The 17,797-nt window shown below is 40.3% G+C and overlaps 3 protein-coding genes and 1 long non-coding RNA gene across 10 annotated transcripts in view; 3 read left to right on the plus strand and 1 right to left on the minus strand.

The window, feature by feature from the left end:
* fynb (FYN proto-oncogene, Src family tyrosine kinase b) overlaps positions 1 to 3,711 on the plus strand; it is a 79,007-nt gene extending 75,296 nt beyond the window's left edge. For all 5 annotated transcript variants that reach the window (XM_025898807.1, XM_005457926.4, XM_003452986.5 and 2 more), the window contains one exon: positions 2,127 to 3,711. In XM_025898807.1, coding sequence (XP_025754592.1) covers positions 2,127 to 2,335 — 209 coding nt within the window. In that variant the 3' untranslated portion in view covers positions 2,336 to 3,711. The remainder of the gene's footprint in view (positions 1 to 2,126) is intronic.
* On the minus strand, positions 1 to 5,264 carry LOC112842398 (uncharacterized). 2 transcript variants are annotated; one of them, XR_003214149.1, is made up of 3 exons: positions 5,208 to 5,264; positions 3,816 to 3,863; positions 1 to 1,775 (listed from the first exon to the last, which is right to left on the minus strand). It is a non-coding gene; the product is annotated as an uncharacterized LOC112842398 (long non-coding RNA). The 2 variants fall into 2 exon arrangements; XR_003214148.1 differs by having other exon boundaries at positions 1 to 1,778.
* A 376-nt stretch (positions 5,265 to 5,640) lies between these two features.
* On the plus strand, positions 5,641 to 12,404 carry LOC102078760 (probable G-protein coupled receptor 139). Of its 2 annotated transcripts, XM_019345591.2 has the most exons (5): positions 5,641 to 6,060; positions 6,133 to 6,255; positions 7,751 to 7,864; positions 8,236 to 8,335; positions 9,382 to 12,404. In XM_019345591.2, exons 4-5 carry the CDS (start codon positions 8,257 to 8,259, stop codon positions 10,389 to 10,391), a joined length of 1,089 nt encoding a protein of 362 aa, XP_019201136.1. In that variant the 5' UTR covers positions 5,641 to 6,060; positions 6,133 to 6,255; positions 7,751 to 7,864; positions 8,236 to 8,256; the 3' UTR covers positions 10,392 to 12,404. The 2 variants fall into 2 exon arrangements, with proteins under 2 accessions (XP_019201136.1, XP_019201135.1); XM_019345590.2 differs by having other exon boundaries at positions 5,641 to 6,255; positions 8,222 to 8,335.
* A 175-nt stretch (positions 12,405 to 12,579) lies between these two features.
* LOC100691667 (uncharacterized) overlaps positions 12,580 to 17,797 on the plus strand; it is a 5,236-nt gene continuing 18 nt past the window's right edge. Inside the window, exons 1-11 of the mRNA XM_003452989.5 lie at positions 12,580 to 12,657; positions 12,824 to 12,930; positions 13,121 to 13,176; positions 13,273 to 13,704; positions 14,641 to 14,782; positions 14,895 to 15,079; positions 15,198 to 15,286; positions 15,372 to 15,440; positions 15,530 to 15,634; positions 15,977 to 16,051; positions 16,427 to 17,797. The exon at positions 16,427 to 17,797 is cut by the window's right edge and continues 18 nt beyond it. Coding sequence (XP_003453037.2) covers positions 13,161 to 13,176; positions 13,273 to 13,704; positions 14,641 to 14,782; positions 14,895 to 15,079; positions 15,198 to 15,286; positions 15,372 to 15,440; positions 15,530 to 15,634; positions 15,977 to 16,051; positions 16,427 to 16,573 — 1,260 coding nt within the window. The 5' untranslated portion in view covers positions 12,580 to 12,657; positions 12,824 to 12,930; positions 13,121 to 13,160 and the 3' untranslated portion in view covers positions 16,574 to 17,797. The remainder of the gene's footprint in view (positions 12,658 to 12,823; positions 12,931 to 13,120; positions 13,177 to 13,272; positions 13,705 to 14,640; positions 14,783 to 14,894; positions 15,080 to 15,197; positions 15,287 to 15,371; positions 15,441 to 15,529; positions 15,635 to 15,976; positions 16,052 to 16,426) is intronic.

Here is a 17,797-nt window from a genome sequence, read left to right on the forward strand (position 1 = left end):
GAAGGGTCAAACGGTGCAGTAGATGCTAAGCTCGGCTCGCTCAGCTGCTTTCACTTTGAGCCGCTCAGTCTACACTGATTAAGGGGCTCGATAAGGGGGAACTGCGAAACACTGAGCAGTTACCAAAGTACACACAGCTATCACAACAGGCAGCTCCTGCTGCTGTTTATGGGATTAAAAGGTTCCTTTACGCTTGGGTAACCTTCATTTCCCTGCCAGAATATGAGCTAACCCTTAATTACTTCTGCTGCCCTGTGGGACAAGATACATTTTACACAGAAAGAAAAAGAAATAGAGTGGGAGAGGCTGGGGTGTACTCTCAATACAGCTCCATGCAGGGAGGGGCAACACATGTTTGACCAGATGGTACTGGTGGGCTGGTTCTGCTGTAGAGAGAAGGTGAGGAAGGTTAGCTTTGCAAGTGAGCTGAGGGAAAAGCAGCACCTTAACAGCTTTATAAGGTAGTGGACACGATAGCAGAAAAGTGGACTCAAGAAAGAGAACTGTCCTACCCAGGAGACACTTGAGATGAAGATTATTGCCAGATTCAGTTAAAAACTGGAAGGTTTCTCAGATCATCTGGAAAGAGACCCCTTAGAATTCAGCTGTTTTTAAGAAGGGAAAAGACATCTTTTGAATTTATATTGAATTTTCTCTGATCTCAACACGGTCAAAATTATACAACATCAGTAAAATTTGGTTAAATGTCTCGTGGCAAGTTTCACTTCAACGCTTTTGGGAGCCAACAACAAGCTTCTAGCATAATTCAGACTGGATATTTGACTGTTCATTTAAGTAGGTTGGCATGAAGCATAGTCCACAAATTTTAATAGGCATGAGGTTGGTGTGTTGGGAAGGCCTCTGTGTTAGAACACAGTTTCAACTTTCTGGTTGTTACTTTGCCATGAATTTGGAGAATTTGGAGGTAGTCCTGCCTCCATTATTCCGTTCATTTTGTGCAATGTACCACTAGCCACTAGCCTCTAGCAGCACAACATCCCAAGAGCATGACGCTACCACCACCATGCTTGACATTGTTACAGAGTTCACCTTTGCCTCATCTTTACTACTATAATAATATCTCTCGTCATTGTGGCCAACTAGTTCAATTCTTTGTCCCATTTGACCATAAAGCTTTTCTCCAGAAGGCATTTGACTTCTAATTTTAGTCAAGCACTGAGGACAATGACACTGTGTTCCAGCAGATTCCAGTTTTTGGCAGGTTTCGAGCCAAAAAGTTGTTCCTAAACAACTTAACCAATGTTCTCCCATCAGAATAACTTTTACTTGAGTACAGTTGTTTCAACTGATGACCTGAATCAGCACTTGTTTAGAAATGGCTCCAGAAGACCTTCCCAACTTGTATAACTCTACAAGTTCCTTGTCCTTTCCCATTCATCATCATTTATTTATATAGCACTTTAAAAACACACCTGGTAGACCAAAGTGCAGTTCCCATTGTTCTGTATTGGTCAATATAAGGCTGCAACAATCCATTGAGTAACTCGAATAACTTGATTACAAAATGAGGGATTACAAAGAGCGAAGAGATGAGATTAAAGCGATTAAAGAGATGGTGAGCTCAGGTGGAGTTAAAAAAGGGGTTTTCTAGCATCCAGAACATCCAGCTCCATTCCTGTAATCAACATTCAAATCTTTACTGAGAAAAAGGCGGTAGGAATCCTTCATCAAAGCACCTGATTAACAACCTCCAACGTGAAGAAAAGCAAACTTTGTAGCTGCTTCCATCCACCGCTGTGTGTCTGTTTGATCACCTGCTGAAACAAATAAGCAAAAAGAGAAGAACACAGTAGGGAGACCAAAGCAACAACCAACATAAGCATAAGTGCCAGTAAATAATGAATATTGAATGTTACTGAGCAGCACTTAAGACCGACAATGCATGACATGTTCAGACTAGGCCATGTTTATTTCAAAACTTTAGTAACATTATTTTGTAGATTTTGCTTTCCGTACCCACTTCTTCAGGGTAGAGGTTTTAATTAAACAGATCTTCATTAAACAGCCTTTGCAGATTCAGCACGTTAAGAACTGATTTTTTGAATTGATCCCACACAGAGCTCCCGAGCGCTCTTTCTCACCTGCTTCCTGCATTTAATTTTCAGGTATGAACAACCGAGAGGTGCTGGAGCAGGTGGAGCGGGGCTACAGGATGCCGTGCCCACAGGACTGCCCCATTTCGCTGCACGAGCTGATGCTACAGTGCTGGAAGAAGGACGCAGAGGAGCGGCCCACCTTTGAGTACTTGCAAGCCTTCTTGGAAGACTACTTCACAGCCACCGAGCCTCAGTACCAGCCCGGGGACAACCTCTAACCCACCGCTACCACCCCCCACACCCTGTTCTTGCTTTCTCTCTCTGTCTCTCTCTCTCTCCTTCTCTCTCTCTCGGGATCAGCTCGAGGCCTGGACACGAATGGCTACAGCAGTGCTATATAAAAAACAAAACAAAAACAAAAAAACTCTGGATCCTTTTCAGCCTGGCCTTTTTATGTTAGGGATGTGTACAGCTTCCTCAGCTCAACTTGGGTTCCAATACAAACTCCCTGACGACACCGCCCTCAGTCTCCGACACACCCCCTAGCGTCTGAACTCTGTAAATGCCATAGTTAACAAAGCTGATGGACGGTGTTAACTGGGGGTTGTGCTAATGCAGTTCCTTGTATTCAATGTAAATAAGAAAAGCTTGTTTTAGTTTGTCTGCTTCCGTTTCAGATTTTATTTTCTTCTGCACAAAAGTAATAATAATGATAAAAGGAAGTCAAGTACCTGAGCAGGCACAGTTAATCTGTATGTGTATTATACTGTAGCTTCTCTATTATTTTCTAGAGATTGAATTGGAAGGCTCTATATTTTTTTCTCATTTCCTATAAAAGAGAATTCATTGCTTTATTCTCTACTTTTCAGTTACACGTGTTATTGCAAAAAGTTTCTCCTGGTGAGCATGACACAGTCCACCTCTTTTTTCTTCTTTTTTTTTGCCTTCCCGTCAGAAAAGCTTCTAGTTAGGCTGCTGCTGCTGCAGGTTCTTTTACAAACGATCTGCCACATTTTTGTAAATCACAGCAACGTACAAGGATTTTGACATATCCCTCATTGCCATTTGGGTGGAAATGTTTCTGTCTTTATACCACTGGTGTGTTATTTTGTAGCTGGGAGAAAAGAAAGATTTTCATTTAAGAGTATAAATGTCTTTGATTGAGAATCTTCATTTTGAAACAGATCGTGGGATTTTTCCTCCTGCACGTCCTCCACCCGAGCCTGCAGGATCAACAGGCTGCACCTGAACCAGGACCATCTTACCTCCTGAGCTGCTTCTTCTTTTATGTTTAAGTGACACGATTATATTGAGTCTTTGATTTTATTTAACCCTTTTAAGTGATCCTTCGAGAGACATTTGGACTATATGATCAGTTGAGCTCTGGACCAGTTCATGTGACAGAAGTCTGAATGTGAAACGCATTGAAAATGAATTGAAATCAGCTCTGGTCTGGTCTGGTCTTAAAGCAGATGGTTTCACAGCCATTGGTAAATCCTCATTTTTCAGTTGTACAGCTAAATGGGTTTTAAGTGTCGCTAACTTCTCTCCTTTGTATCTTTCATTTCCATTTTTTATTAACATGACTTGTTTTGTTAATTCAGTGATTTGGCGTTTGGAACTCAGAAAAGACCAATAAACATTTTACACTCTTTCCAAGACACTTATTATGACCAATGCCACTGTTTTAAATGTATGTGTGCATCCACCTGAGAAACCAAGAGAAACTGCATGCTCACAGAGCAACCAGGCCCTCACCTACTTTCCCTGTGCACTCACACAACTTGAAGTGGTCAAAAGGTGGAGCTGAAAAGAGAGAAAAAGAAACTAAAAATAGATGTAGCACAATGTGACAAATTAACTGACATGTTAGTACCAGCACAACTGGTAACAAGCCCTCACTGTCACAGGAGGCTGCTGTTGCTAACACCAGCAGAGCAGGAGGAGGAATCTTATTCTGGATCTTGTTGTGACATATACTATAAAAACTAAAGATTTCAAAGTATTCCCTGAAATCCCTCGTTTGTTGGCTAATTTCTTAAAAACATGGATTACACGGCAGTAGCAAATACATTACATTACTGTAGATGTCTTTCTGAAATTGCTGTAGCTAAGTTTAAGGATATAATTCGCCCGCTGTTATCCCTTTTCAATGAAATGTGCCAACACCGTGGGAGTTTAGTTTAGGTAGCTGCTTTGCTCTATGGCTGATTTTCAGGTTAATAGTGTTACATCCTCACTGCGTACGATTCTGGATGGTACGCAGTGAATAACTTCAGTAATCACTTCAAACCAGTCTGTCTCTCAGATTCCATTCCTACAAGACTGCTCAAAGAAGTCCTACCATTAAATAATGTGTCAATCTTAAATATGATAAGTCTGTCTCTATTAATGGGCTATGTACCATTAATATGTACCCCTACAGGGCTTTAAGCTGGCAGTAATTAAACCATTACTTAAAAAGATTTGATCCAGCTGTCTTAGCCAATTGTAGGCCAGTCTCCAACCTTCCTTTTATCTCAATAATTCTTTGAAGAATTGTTGTAAAGCAGCAACAGAGGAATGGTTTATTTAAAGAGTTTCAGTCAGGTTTAGGAACTCATCACTCAGAAGGTTAAAAATTATCTTCTTATGACCTGTGACAAATAGACCTATCTCTTTGCTTGTCCTCCTAGACTTCGGTGTACCGTTCGATACTGTTGACCATATTTTATTACAGAGATTAGAGCAGGCCGCAGGTATTAAAGGTACTGCGCCGCACTGATTTGAATCATATCCCTCTCCAATAGACTCCAGTTTGTTCATGTAAATAGGGAGTCTTATTCACACACTAAGGTTAATATTGGAGTTCCACAGGGTTCCGTGTAGGACCAGTTCTGTTTGCATTATACATGCTTCCCCTAGGTCACAGGTATCAAACTCCAGTCCTTGAGGGATGGGGTCCTTAAACTTTTGAATGTGTCCCTGCTGCAACACACGTGACCTGAATAAACTCATTAGGTCATTAGAAAGATCTATAGAGCCTGACTGCATGCTGAGGTGGCAATTCAGCCATTTGATTTATGTTACAGCAGCTCATGAGTGAATAAACATGGTGCAATAAAAGTACTTTTAGAAGTAGATTTTTTTCAAAAACTTACATATACTTACATTTCTTTAAATGTGCTTGAGTAGGGTTAGAGGTTGCCACCTCAGCATGCAGTCAAGTTCTATGGTCTTGCTAATGACCTAATAATTTTATTCAGGTGTGTTGCAGCAGGGACACATTCAAAAGTCAAGTAGGATTAAAGTCAGTGTTCCAGCAAGGAAAGTGCAGGTCTCTGGCTCACCAACTGGTAACACTACCATTAACGGCCATTAATGATTATTGCGCCTATGTTTGACTAATCAATATGTCTTCTATGTGAAAGGTATCCCTTCTTTTCCATGACAGCTAATTTTCCAAACTCAGCTAAAGCATTTCGTTTGTACACCGCTGTTTGATTTATTGATCAGTAGGATTTGAAGGCAGAAGAGGACAGCTAGTATGAGTACAGTAAAGAGATTTGCTAACTTTTTGAAAAAATAAATAAATCAGCCATACAGCTTCCGAAACATCTGTTTAAATCTTGTTGAATTTAATTGGCTAAATTCACAAATAAGCAGTTTTAGAGTAGCACCACATCTCACCTGATCACAGCCTTATAAAACAAGTTATGTGACTTATTTCTAATTATTTTAATCACACTGTACAGCTTGTCATGGCTAACAGATGGATTCAAGCGCAGGCAGCGTTCTGGCAAGCAAAAAAACGTGACAATTTATTGACACGACTGAAACCACAGTGATTTTTTATATACAGTGAGTGGGGCAGGGGTCCAGGGTTCCAGGGGATGGGGGGAGGGAATCCACGCTCGCTCTTCACTCAGTCAAACTCCGCCACTCCTCTTCTCACGCCCACTCACTTCTCCTCTGCCACTCTCGCTCCAATTTCCACTTATGCCGACACACTCAGGGATCACAGGTAAGGGGAGACTAAACGCAGAGAGCTCGATTACATTCAACACGCCAAATAACACCAAGAGAGTCTTTTTAGAAGGAGAGCTGAGAGCACGAACACGAGAGGTTCAACGTTCCAGCGCCGACTGCTCCGTGCCGCAGCGTTAAATAGGCAAAGGGAACGCCAGCTGATCGGCAACAGGTGTTGTAATCACCGCAGGTGCGTAGGCCAAGAGCGAGAGCCTACAATGAGCTCTGCCCAGGCAAGCAAGAGAGAAAACAGAACAAACCTGTGGCCAACATGAGCCAGTCGAAGAGGCACAGGGACCATGACACAGCTACACCTGATCTTAGGGTTTCCCCACCTGCCAAATCCCGTTTTAACCCCTGCCTGCCGCCCACTGACACACTCCATTACCCTGTCATTATAAAGTTGAAAAATAAACAGAATTAGTTACATTAATAATGCCTAATTCACTTAATTGATACATTTCTTATTGTTAGTTTTTTGTTTTGTTTTTTGGTACATATGGACAGAAATATTATAACATTTCTTATCAGAAATGAAAAATGGGGAAAAACAGATGTCGGGTCAGATAAAGATTTTGATTTGTTAAAATAATAAAGGGTTCACATTTTCTCTCAGTGAGAATTTAATCTTCTCCCGCTGTTGGAGTAACATAACCGGACCAATGTGTACTGATCATTTGACAATTCTAGTGTGGATGCTTTTACCCAAAAATTGTGCTAGAAGTTCTGAAAAGGTCTGAAATCTCTTAGTCCAAAACATGTTTGAGCAGTTCCAGAATATATGAGCTGAAGAGTCTAGTGTTTGTCCACCCCAGTCACAGGATGCAATGGCAGAAGGAAGCCTGCGCAGTGTTGTATAACATAATGGTGGGTTGAATGTATGATTGTTTGTGAGTGGAATTAAAGTTGAGCAGCACCGCCATCCAAAATAATTTGCTAATTTTACTTTGCGAGAGTTTAGAGCTTAAAAAGTCAATGCTGCCAGTGAGGAATGGGAGCAGCTTTGATGTTCCATCAATGTGCAACCTACCATTTTAGACAGACACCAGCTGCAGAATCAATACTACATTCGAAAGGAGGGAGGCGCATTTTTTTTAAAAAGAAAAATCTGCCTTGAAATTTTGCAATTTAGTTGAGCTCAGCACTGCAGTGGTAATATGCAAAGCACACAATAATGTCCTAAAGTGTGTATTCTCAAGTTTTTCAAAATTAGAGAGACAACATACTCAAAGGAACTCAAAGGAAAAGTTATGTTCCAAAAAGCAAGGATTAGGACAAAAAAGGAGATGTAAATGTGTGTGTGTCATCCAGGTCATCGTAGTCTAAGGAGCTTGGAAAGAAAAACGTCTGGACTGTTTTTTTTAAGTTGCTTGCTATTTCAGTGGAGCTGTCCAATGAAAAGGTTTCACAAACCTGCAGAGTGAGGAAGAAATAAATTCTGTCTATTTTTCTAGCTTGAAGCTTTTTCATTCAAAACACATAGAACACAAGTGGGAGGGGGGTCATGTCAGTAACCTAATTTGGTCTGTAAAGGTGTGTTATATAAGTGCTGCCAGAAATGAGCTTCCACTGTGTAGGAAAATTCCCTTCAACAATATGTCAGGTGGTGTGACTCCCCCCTCCCAAAGCCTTATTGGAGCAGCAGGTGGAGCTGCCTCACCATCTCTCCTTCATATTATCAATAGAATTGTCTTTGTGGAATCATAACCAGCTGGGATGCATCTCTGTGGAAAAACTCCCCTTTATGTGGCAACTTTACAGCTAAAAGGAGCACAGCAATCAGATCCTGCAGGAACTAGGTAAGTCTAATTTAATTCAATTTAATAGTAAGGACTGCTATATTCATACAGAGTTTTGAAACTTCTAAAAAGGTAAAAACGATGAAAGAATAAAGCTATATGTATGGTTCTGTATGTCATCAAGATTACAGTGGATCCCTAACGTCTCTCATGTAACACAGGGCCAGCTTTCATGTAGAGTTATTTTACAACAAAGTAGCTTACAAAATGTAAATCTATTTTTAGCACCTTAAACTCAACAGTTGTCATCATGTACAATATGTCATCCTAACAGTTACACCTAAAATTTTCCAAGTAGGTCTTAAAAAGCTGCACAATGCAACACCCTGAACATTATTTGTCTTACTGTACATCCAGTGGTTTTATTGCAGGTATTAGCATGTGAGCAAACAATGGAGGGAGCCACTTTATCCGTCTTTGTTACTATCCAGAAGATCTACTACCCTTTACTTTGTGTCATCGGCATTCCAGGTTTGTATTGCGTTTGGCTTTCCACGATCTATCAGGAATAATGGACATCAAAATATAACAATCCACAAGATTAGAGGTTAAAGATGTTTTAATATGTTTTTCATATATACTAAGTAGAAATAGAAATGTGACATTGCATATTTAGCTATACTTAGCATTCAGGTTATGCTAATTAATAAAGAACAACTAGGTTTAATAATATTGTTTCAAAAGTCCTATCTGCATTGTAACAGAAATGTGTCAAACATTAGGCTATCTTTGAACATAAATAAATAGTTTAAAGATAACTATTATTGATTTATTTCAATCCAGCAAGGCTAGCAGTTTTATAGCAGTCTTGTATGCCAAGCTAACCTAAAAACCTTTTCTACACTTTAAACAGAATGTAGTTTTTTGTTTTGTTTTGTTTTTTTTATCAAGTTATCTTGATACATAGCCTACCTATTGATTTTTAGTAAGATATCTCTGAAAGTAAGAATATCAAAAACAATTATCCTCTCTAGAGGTTTTAGGAGTCAGCAATACTCCTAAAACCTCTAGAGAGGAGGTTTTAGGAGTATTCAGCTGTGTCCAAATTCAGAGGCTGCAACTTTCAGAGGACCCGGCCTTCGTGCTGTGAATTCTGGGGTAGATTGGGCCATGAAGGATACACCTGACCCAGCCTTCAAATTTTGGGAAAAGGAGGATGCATTTGTCGGTCGCATTTGTCGGAGTCTTCAAGCCTTCGTCACGCCATTGTGATGTAATCGGCCTACAAATGCAGCTTCAGGAGGATGTAGCCTCTGAACTTGGACACAGCTACTCTGTTACCAACAACATTAGCTAGCTGATGTATGCTAGCTACCAAATCCAAGTTTCCTAAATAGTTCCTGAATAGCGTTTATGGAGACAAAACATAAGTTAAAAACATGTGAAAACTGGATATCAGATTAATTTTGCTACTTGTGGATGTGTAAAATATCATATGCATCCTTAGCTTTAGCTTTTATCTTTGACCAAATGATCAATAAATGAGTGTTGGCCTGTGTTCCTGTCTTTTGTTCTAGGAAACCTCTTCACATTCTACATGATCTGTTTCCGTAATTGTGGGATGTCCAGCACAGCCATCATCTACCTCAGTTGTCTAGCTATTGCTGACATCTTCTACTTGGTGTGGGTAATTCTTATTGACTTAACTCTCACCTTCTGGACCCTGCAGCCCTTCTGGCACTCTTACCCGTGGTGTAGCATTCTGGGATTTTTGCAGTATGGATCACTCTACAGCTCCTCTTGGATTGTGGTGGTGTTCACCATCGAGCGTTACTTGGTCCTCCGCAGCACGGCTGTCAAACAGCATTTGTCCCAAACTAGGGTCACTAAACTTACCTGCATAGCTATTGTGCTGGTATCCCACCTGGTCTCTGTGCCTCTGGCTTGGATCAATATTGTCACACCTGTGAACCTCACAGTGAATGGAGAGAACATCACATTGCCCAGATGTCGATACCGCAATGAGACCTACACTACTGTTATAGTGTGGATAACTACATTCCTCTCAGGAGGAATTCCGATTGTGTTGGTTATCATTTTCAATTACCTCATTGGGTACCATTTGTGCAACGCCAGTAAGCTCTTCACTAAAGAGGAGTGTCGCGTCATGCAGGGTAAAAGCACGAGGGGCATGTTGAGGAGGACCATTCTCCTGCTGGGAACCGTTTCTGTGGCTTTTGTTGTGCTTAGCCTTCCTCGTTTTGTCACGTATTGCATCTTGAGGACCAAGTACAATAATGAGAATTTTAATAGAAATGACTACAGCATTCCAATCAACGTTGCCGGAGACATTGCTAACATGCTGCAGAACCTGAACTCCACCACAAACTTCCTACTCTACTGCATGGTCAGTCGCCGCTTCCGGCAAGAGCTGGTCCAGGTACTGACTTGTAATGAGAAGGCACTTGAACTGGGCTCTGTCCTCACAAATACTACCATGAAAGTTTTTTCAGTGGTGGATCATAAGGCTTCATCATCCAGCAACCCTGTGTCTGTGGTGCTAACCAGTTTAAAACCTACAGAATAGAAAGAACTAGATAGAAGGTTCTTCTTTAAACTAGTTTTAACACAAAAGCCATGAATCAAGGTACACTTACCTATTTTATAGGCTGTATCCCCGAAAACTCATCAAATTCAATATTAACCTAAGCCAGAATGATGTGTTTGGTTGGTTTACACAGGTAGAACAGTATCAGCCTATATGCAGATGGTGTATATGAAAAACTTGTTTAACAGAATATATTGCAAAAACAGATACTTGGGACGAATTCTGAAAAGGTGTCAAAATGTCAAATGAAGTGCAAGGACTTGAAAGAAAGATTAAAATAGCTATGTTGGTGTCATGGCTCTCGCTATATACAACAATATTAGATTGCAGCAAAAGCCCAAATTGGACAGATGGATGTCCCACTCTGAAACACCTCAACAATTTCTTGATTGCTATGAAGTTATACATATGTCTCAAAAAGATGAATCCAACAGATAAACAGATATTTTGTGAATTAATGCCACAGATAAGCCTCTATTTCTGAAACATGTTATGACTGAGATTTAAAAAATTAATTTTGTATTCAATATGACCCAAAATGAGTGATTGAGCCCATAAACTTAATCTCTCAAAACGCTTTCCTGCTAAATCAGAAAGCCATTTTTCCATGGACTGGGAGTCCTTTTGCATTCACAGCTATTGTCATCAGGTGGACTTCAGACAGAAGGCAGGTTTAAGGAACTGCATATTGTCTGAATTTTTCCAACCGGGGTCCTACGTCTATGTTTTTTACTGTCTGTGATGCCAACATATAAAGTACATCTACTAACATCGTCACCAACAGTCAATGGTTAATAAAGTTACATTATTAACCCAGAAGGTTGATTTTGGGCACTCTTGTTGCTTTAAAATCAACCTTCTGTACAACTGAAGGGTGTACTACAAAGGAAATAAACCAGGCTTTCTTTGTATAAGCTGACTTGACAAAACCTAAAACCCCAGTCAGAGATGAGAGATATCACACTATAATTTCTGCAACTTTCTCTGTTGAGGCGGCCTTTCTTTGCTGTGTCATATGATCTTTTTCCATACAAAATTATTCCTATGAATTCTGCCTATCGTTCACAGTAGAGCTCTGAAACTTTAAAACTGGCCTTTACCTTAATAAAGGCGATGTGGAAATTTAGTTTGTTGGCAGAAGTTAAATCAATTTTATTGATTGACAGGTGCTCTTTGTGTGTGTTCTGCATTCTAATAACTGTGCTGTAAAAGAGCAGCAGATCAGAATCAAGTATATAAACATTTACACATTTTCTGCATCACCAGATGAATATTCCAGCAACATTGTGACATTTGTACAGCTGTGCTTCATTTGCAATATCAGTGAGGTACAGTACAGAGGTACAATTTAAATTCTACTATGCAAAGAAAAAAAAATCATGTGCAAGTCCAGCCGATTGTAAAAAGAAATCCTGAACATAACCTGCTCCTGTTCTGGTTAAATTACCACAATGTTTTAGTCAGGCAGAAAGAGAGCCACTTTCATGACAAACAACTTAAAACAAGACTTTCTTGCTAACCTAGTAATCTAGCTTAATGATACACCCTCTTGGTTTCTTCTTCCAAGCACAGGAATGACCAGTGTTGAATATCCGAAAGAATGCAAGTTTAAGATATTAAACTAGTTCTCTTTTCAGACCCAGAAGTTACATGCATTTTTTCCCATCCACACAAAAACATCTGTGTGTTGGTATGCATTTTGCTCAAACCACCATTATATACAGCCTTTTGCCCGACTGTGGGCCTTTGTCAATAAAGTTTATTTATAAAACAAAAAAGGAAAATCAGACTTGGGTGTGTCATTGTGGATTCTGAGTCATATGGATCATGTCTAGTTATGAAACAAAAAATGTTCTTGTCTGATGGCCTTGAAAATGGGTCACTGTTTGTATAAAATCCACTGAGAACACAGTTCAGTACTGTTTTATACACGCTGCAGAATATATTCTTTACCTGTCAAGTCCTGTGTATCCTTTTCCCCCCTGCTGCTTCAATTTCATTGCTTCACAAAGTGTGATGAAAACAAAACATGACACCTTTCCAACAAAACAGTTGAATGCAGCCTGCCTACCTGGTTGAAGAAGCAACCTGATTGGCAGCCCTGGAGTTCACACTCCACACCTTTTGCATAAATGGGTCACGAGACTTCCAAGATTTGCATAAGACAGGAAGGAACAAGCAGTGGGAATGTTTCCTGTTTGCCACAGAACAGGTTTGTGCTGGGGCTGAGCAGCTTTAAGCAAAGGTAGGTGTTAAAACACATTGGCTTTGTTCTTGAACTTGTAACGTCAAACACCATGTTAACTTTTGACATGTTTTTGGGGGTTTTTTTTAATTATTGTTTAAAAAGAAATACCTGGCATTGCTTTTGATGAATGATTCTGACCTTTGTACTTGTTTGTCACGATCAGGTTACGCTTCAACCCACCTGTAGAGATCCTGCGTTTTCACTTGTTTCAGTGTGAAAAATAAAAGAACACATGAATACTTCTACCGAGAAGAGTTTGCCGTATTAAAGGTAATGCTTTTCCCTGTGGTTATAGTCTCAGTTTGTAACCGCCATGTTGATTTTATGTAGGGCGTTTTGCTGTGTGTGTGTGTGTGTGTGTGTGTGTGTGTGTGTGTGTGTGTGTGTTTTTGTGTGTGTCTGTCTTTAAGGTGCCATGTTGCGACAGATTATTTTAACACTGCTTTCATTTTCACCACAGAGGCCAAAGAGACTTTTACTTGGTTAAAACATTTTTAAAAATGGACCCTTTTAAAGGTAGGAAGACACAGACACAGAGCTCCCAGCTTGCCAAAAATGCCATTTTCAGTGAAGTGAGTAAAAACCTGTTGATCTTTTCCTTCTTGCTTTCAGGGCCTTGTCCCCATCATAGCATTCCTGTTGAAATGGGTGAGACTCTGGACTTGGAACGGCTCCCCCCATGTGAACAGTGTAACGCACGCACAGAGACCATCAAAAGGCTAGAGGCCCATGGATTTGAGCCTCCACAGCGGGCAGCACAACAAGTGGGCTTGAGTAAATTCCCTGAGAACCAGTATAAGCACCAGTTTCGCATTAACTCCCCGGCAGCACCACTCTCAGGACATGTGAAGGCCCCATACACGGAAGATTTTTGGCATGTTAGCCTAAGACAGAAAGTGCAGTATAAGGAACACCCCATAGGCCCTTCAAGCCAGCACTGGAGCCACTCTGTGGACGATGCAGACTACTTGGAGCCTCCTCAACCGCTCAAATCGGACTTCAACAGCATCAACTATGTTAAAATGCCAATTCCACATATGCCACGTGAGTATGTCAGTGAATTACCACTGGATTATTTCATTTAAGTAGATCTTCAAAATTATCCAATATTTACACAGAACACAGTAAAAGAGGTTACAAATTAAAGGAAAAATAATCTGTACCTTAATCCCTTACAATGTCTCAGTTTTTGCTAATATGTTTGGAGTCCACAGATTTATGTGGAAAACAAAAAAATAAGTAATCCATCAGTTTCTCTACTGTTTGCTGAAACCTTTCAGCATAAACAATCACACCCACAACTTTAGGCCTGTGAAAAAAAAAAAATAATCCAACCAGGTGAGCAGGAAAACAAATTCACACAGACGTCAGCACTGTTGTACCACATTTGTAACAGGCTGTAAAAATGTTTTGCATTTTAAAATGGGATTCTATAGGGACTGACAAGCAGGTGAACCGTAGCTTTTAGTTTCCTTTCTCAGCCCTGTTTGTTGATACTGTGTCATAGGACACTAAAACACCAAACTCATCCCCACTAAGACATCTGTACTTTGTGGCTGGCGCTCAATAACATTTAAGAAATCTCAATGGAAACATCGAGTGTCCCATAACAAATGATAACTAGTTCCATTAGCATTAAGCTATAATTGGTCATATTGTGACTACAAATTTGACATATGATATTGAATGTCACTGAATAAATGATTGAAATGACTGGTGCCTACAACCAAACTATAGTTTTAGCACTCAAGAACAAACAGTAAATGTGCTATTTAGAACTGAAGAAGCTTTTCGGATGACAGGTGAAAGGTTTTCAAGGTTTTCAAAGTCCAGAAAGGTTTTCAAGTCCAGACGCTTTTCTTTCCAAGCTCCTTAGACTACGATGACCTAAATGTGCTATTGCATTCCAGATCTGCATCTCATTTCTGCTAAACCATCCGAAAGGGGAACTTATGTGTGCTCCTCTGTGTCTGTCTGCAGGCCCCATGCCAATGCAGGGAAGCTGTCTGAAACAGTGCGCGTGCTGCCCTCCAGCGAACCCGCCCGGACGCGATAATTATTGTCATCAAGACCCGGGTTACTCAGCAGGTCGACACCAGGAGCCTCAACCCCACCAGAAAATGTTTGTCATTATGATCTACTATTTCCAGCATTGGTTCACTAGTAGAATACTTTCCCCAATGCCGTATGTTGTGAGTCACTCTGTGGTCATTTCTCATCATTTCCCTCGACAGGAATCTCTCTCAAAATGGGCACCAACTTAAAGGTGCTCTAAATGGTCACTGTGGTTCTGCGGCTCCCTATGCAACGCCTCCTCTAGATGTGATGCATGAGGTCAGCGTGGGTTGCTCCGACCTTGCAGGCGCAGGATCAGGCACGAAGGAGATCAGGAGGACCATCAGTCTTCCCGAGGAGTGCAGTAAGTCCCACCATATGCCAAAGCATGCATAATTCCCTTCTGTTTCATGTTTCCCTTCTGTTCGGGATAATGACTGATGTTTTTTTTGTTTTCTGTTTTTCCCCTCCCTCATTGACAGGAAGAGTTTTTATCACATATTCAGTGGACATAGCCAAGGAAATGTTCGTTTTTGTTAAATTTCTCGTGGACCAAGGCTTCATACCCTCAGTAAGTCCACTCATTCATCAGCCTTTGATTTCCCACAGATGCTCACTCCACTTCAAATGTTCTCACTCGCTCTGCCTTTCCTCAGCTTGACATGTTTGACAGTTCAATCCGAAACATGGGTATCAACCAATGGATGGACCGTTTTCTGAATGATGTAAGTCTGACGGCTGAGTTTGATTAGGCAATTCTTCAACTCTTATCACAGCTGTGCTGAAAAATTGACAATGAGGATTGTTTTGACAGAAATCAGTGCTGATCATTGTGGCTATCAGCCCCAAGTACAAAGCGGATGTGGAAGGAGATGGAGTCGATGAGCATGGCCTGCACACCAAGTACATCCACAACCAGGTAAATGGTCTCTTAGGAACTGACAAGCAAATATTTTCTCACAATGTCTCCCTCTTGTGGCTTTTCTGTATCATTAAAGTCCCTCCTCTCATATGTCAATTGCATGAAAGAATGAGGAAATACCTCCCAGGAACTGAAAACAGAGCCGCTCCTCCCAGATTCCTCACTGTGTTAGTGTGCCAGAGCAGAGTGCAGTCAAATTCTTCTGCTTTCTGTCAGAGCATCAATCATAATGTGTAATTGTGTCAATGCTGGGTGAAAAGTAAAATATATTTTGGTTTAACTCATGAGTGAAGCCTTTGTTTAGTTCTAAGCACTGATTATCTTTTCACAACGGCACAGATTCAAAATGAGTACATCCAGCAAGGCTGCCTGAACTTCAGACTGGTTCCTGTCATGTTTCCCAATGCAGTCAAGGTAAGACTGATCAACACATGATTGGGGGGGGGTGTCTATGAATATATCTCATTCACTTCTCTCTGCCCAGTAAAGATCATGTGGAGTAACACAGGAAACGTGTCTTTGTGATCTGGGTGAACTGAACCTTTAATAAACCACTCACCATCACCCCTGCATTGGAAACACAAGTAAAACCTATGTGAGGAAATATAACACTCCAAAAAAAAACTGATTGAAAAGAAAAGGACAAATATAGTTTACAGCTTTGTGTAGACTATAAACTGGAAAGAGATTAGGGTAGTTAGGGTCCAGGTAAAAGGCCCATGAATCCAGAGGATTAAGTACATTGACTGTGCATGCCAACCCACGGCTACCCCTCATATTCTCTTACAGACCCATGTACCCAACTGGCTTCAGAGTACCAGAATCTACCGTTGGCCCCAGGACACCCAGGATTTGCTGCTGCGTCTCTTAAGGGAGGAGCGCTACATCATCCCACACCGGAGTGCTGACCTCACCCTCACGTTCCGTCCTGTCTGAGAGCAGTAAAAAGAGGACTGGTACAAAATATGTGGCATAGTTAAAATTGTTTACTTTACCCCAGATTTACTGATCTTTTACAGTGTTCAGTTATAAACAATCAATGAAGTGGCACATTTAACTTTTACAAGTAGATTAAATGTACTCATTTATTTCCGACAAATCTGCTTTTACACTGGCCAATCAGAGCTTTTGCTGCTAGTTTGTGGGTTTCATTTTGGTTTTTTATTCTTTCCTTAATATACACTTCAAATGAATTTAACCAATATTTGGCTACAAGAAGGCAGAAAGGCTTTTTTTGGCTTATTATATTACCATAGTGAATTTTGGACAAATTATTACTGTTATTACATTTTACAAATGCAGAGAAACATTAGTACATATCTGAAGTTGTGATTTTGTGCATGTGAAAGATATGGCTTAGTCTTCACCAACACTTACAAATATCTGGATATTCAGCCACATAATTATTTATCTAAACTATTTTTTTCCTAGCTAACAGTGTACAGTTAAGTGCTGGGCAGGTACAGTGCTTTAATAGTAATCTCAAAACTGAGAAGCATTAGTATATTTTGAGAAGTGTGTTCATTTTAAATACCTTTCAGCTCACAAGGCAACACAGGCCACTGTTACTACTAATGATAAAAAACAACCAATTTATATTTATATATATTATTTTAACATTACAAAGTGCTTCACAGACAGAAAATCTACCAAAAAAGGAGGAGATTGTAAAAAAAAAAAAAAAAAAAAAAAATCTACAGTAAATAAGTATCACTAACATATCTGGAGAAATTTCTGTACATAATAGAAAAAGCTCAAAACTGATATTGACCGGCTATGATTTTCAAGACGTGATTCAGCAGTAGACTGCATGGGCTAAGGATTTGTTCTGAAAGAGTCTGTGGACGTGATATCTGACTGCATTTACAAATGCAAGTTCAAAAACCACACAAATGCACACACCACCACTATGATCCAGGAGTACTTCTACTCTCTGGAGTAAAGAGGAGAGTGAACATCCTGCTTTTTATCAGCATGCAGTTCAAATGCCAGCATGTGTGATGGTATGGAGGTCCACATAGCACCAATGCCTGAACTGTTGAGCAGTTGAAATCCTTCATCAAGCAAAGATTGTAAAATATTTTGCTTTCCCAGCAACATGTACTCCTGGGTCTTCCCCAGTAAACACAGTGTGTTGTTTTTAGAAATGTACAGTAAAAA

Source organism: Oreochromis niloticus, linkage group LG15, assembly GCF_001858045.2.
Source record: "Oreochromis niloticus isolate F11D_XX linkage group LG15, O_niloticus_UMD_NMBU, whole genome shotgun sequence".
Classification (NCBI taxonomy): Eukaryota; Metazoa; Chordata; class Actinopteri; order Cichliformes; family Cichlidae; genus Oreochromis; species Oreochromis niloticus.

Bases quoted from the DNA above. Each gene is read 5' to 3' on its own strand.
- LOC102078760 (XM_019345590.2), top strand. From the start codon at position 8,257: ATGGAGGGAGCCACTTTATCCGTCTTTGTTACTATCCAGAAGATCTAC. The intron at 8,336-9,381 runs GTTTGTATTGCG...CTTTTGTTCTAG, and splicing joins TTGTGTCATCGGCATTCCAG to GAAACCTCTTCACATTCTAC.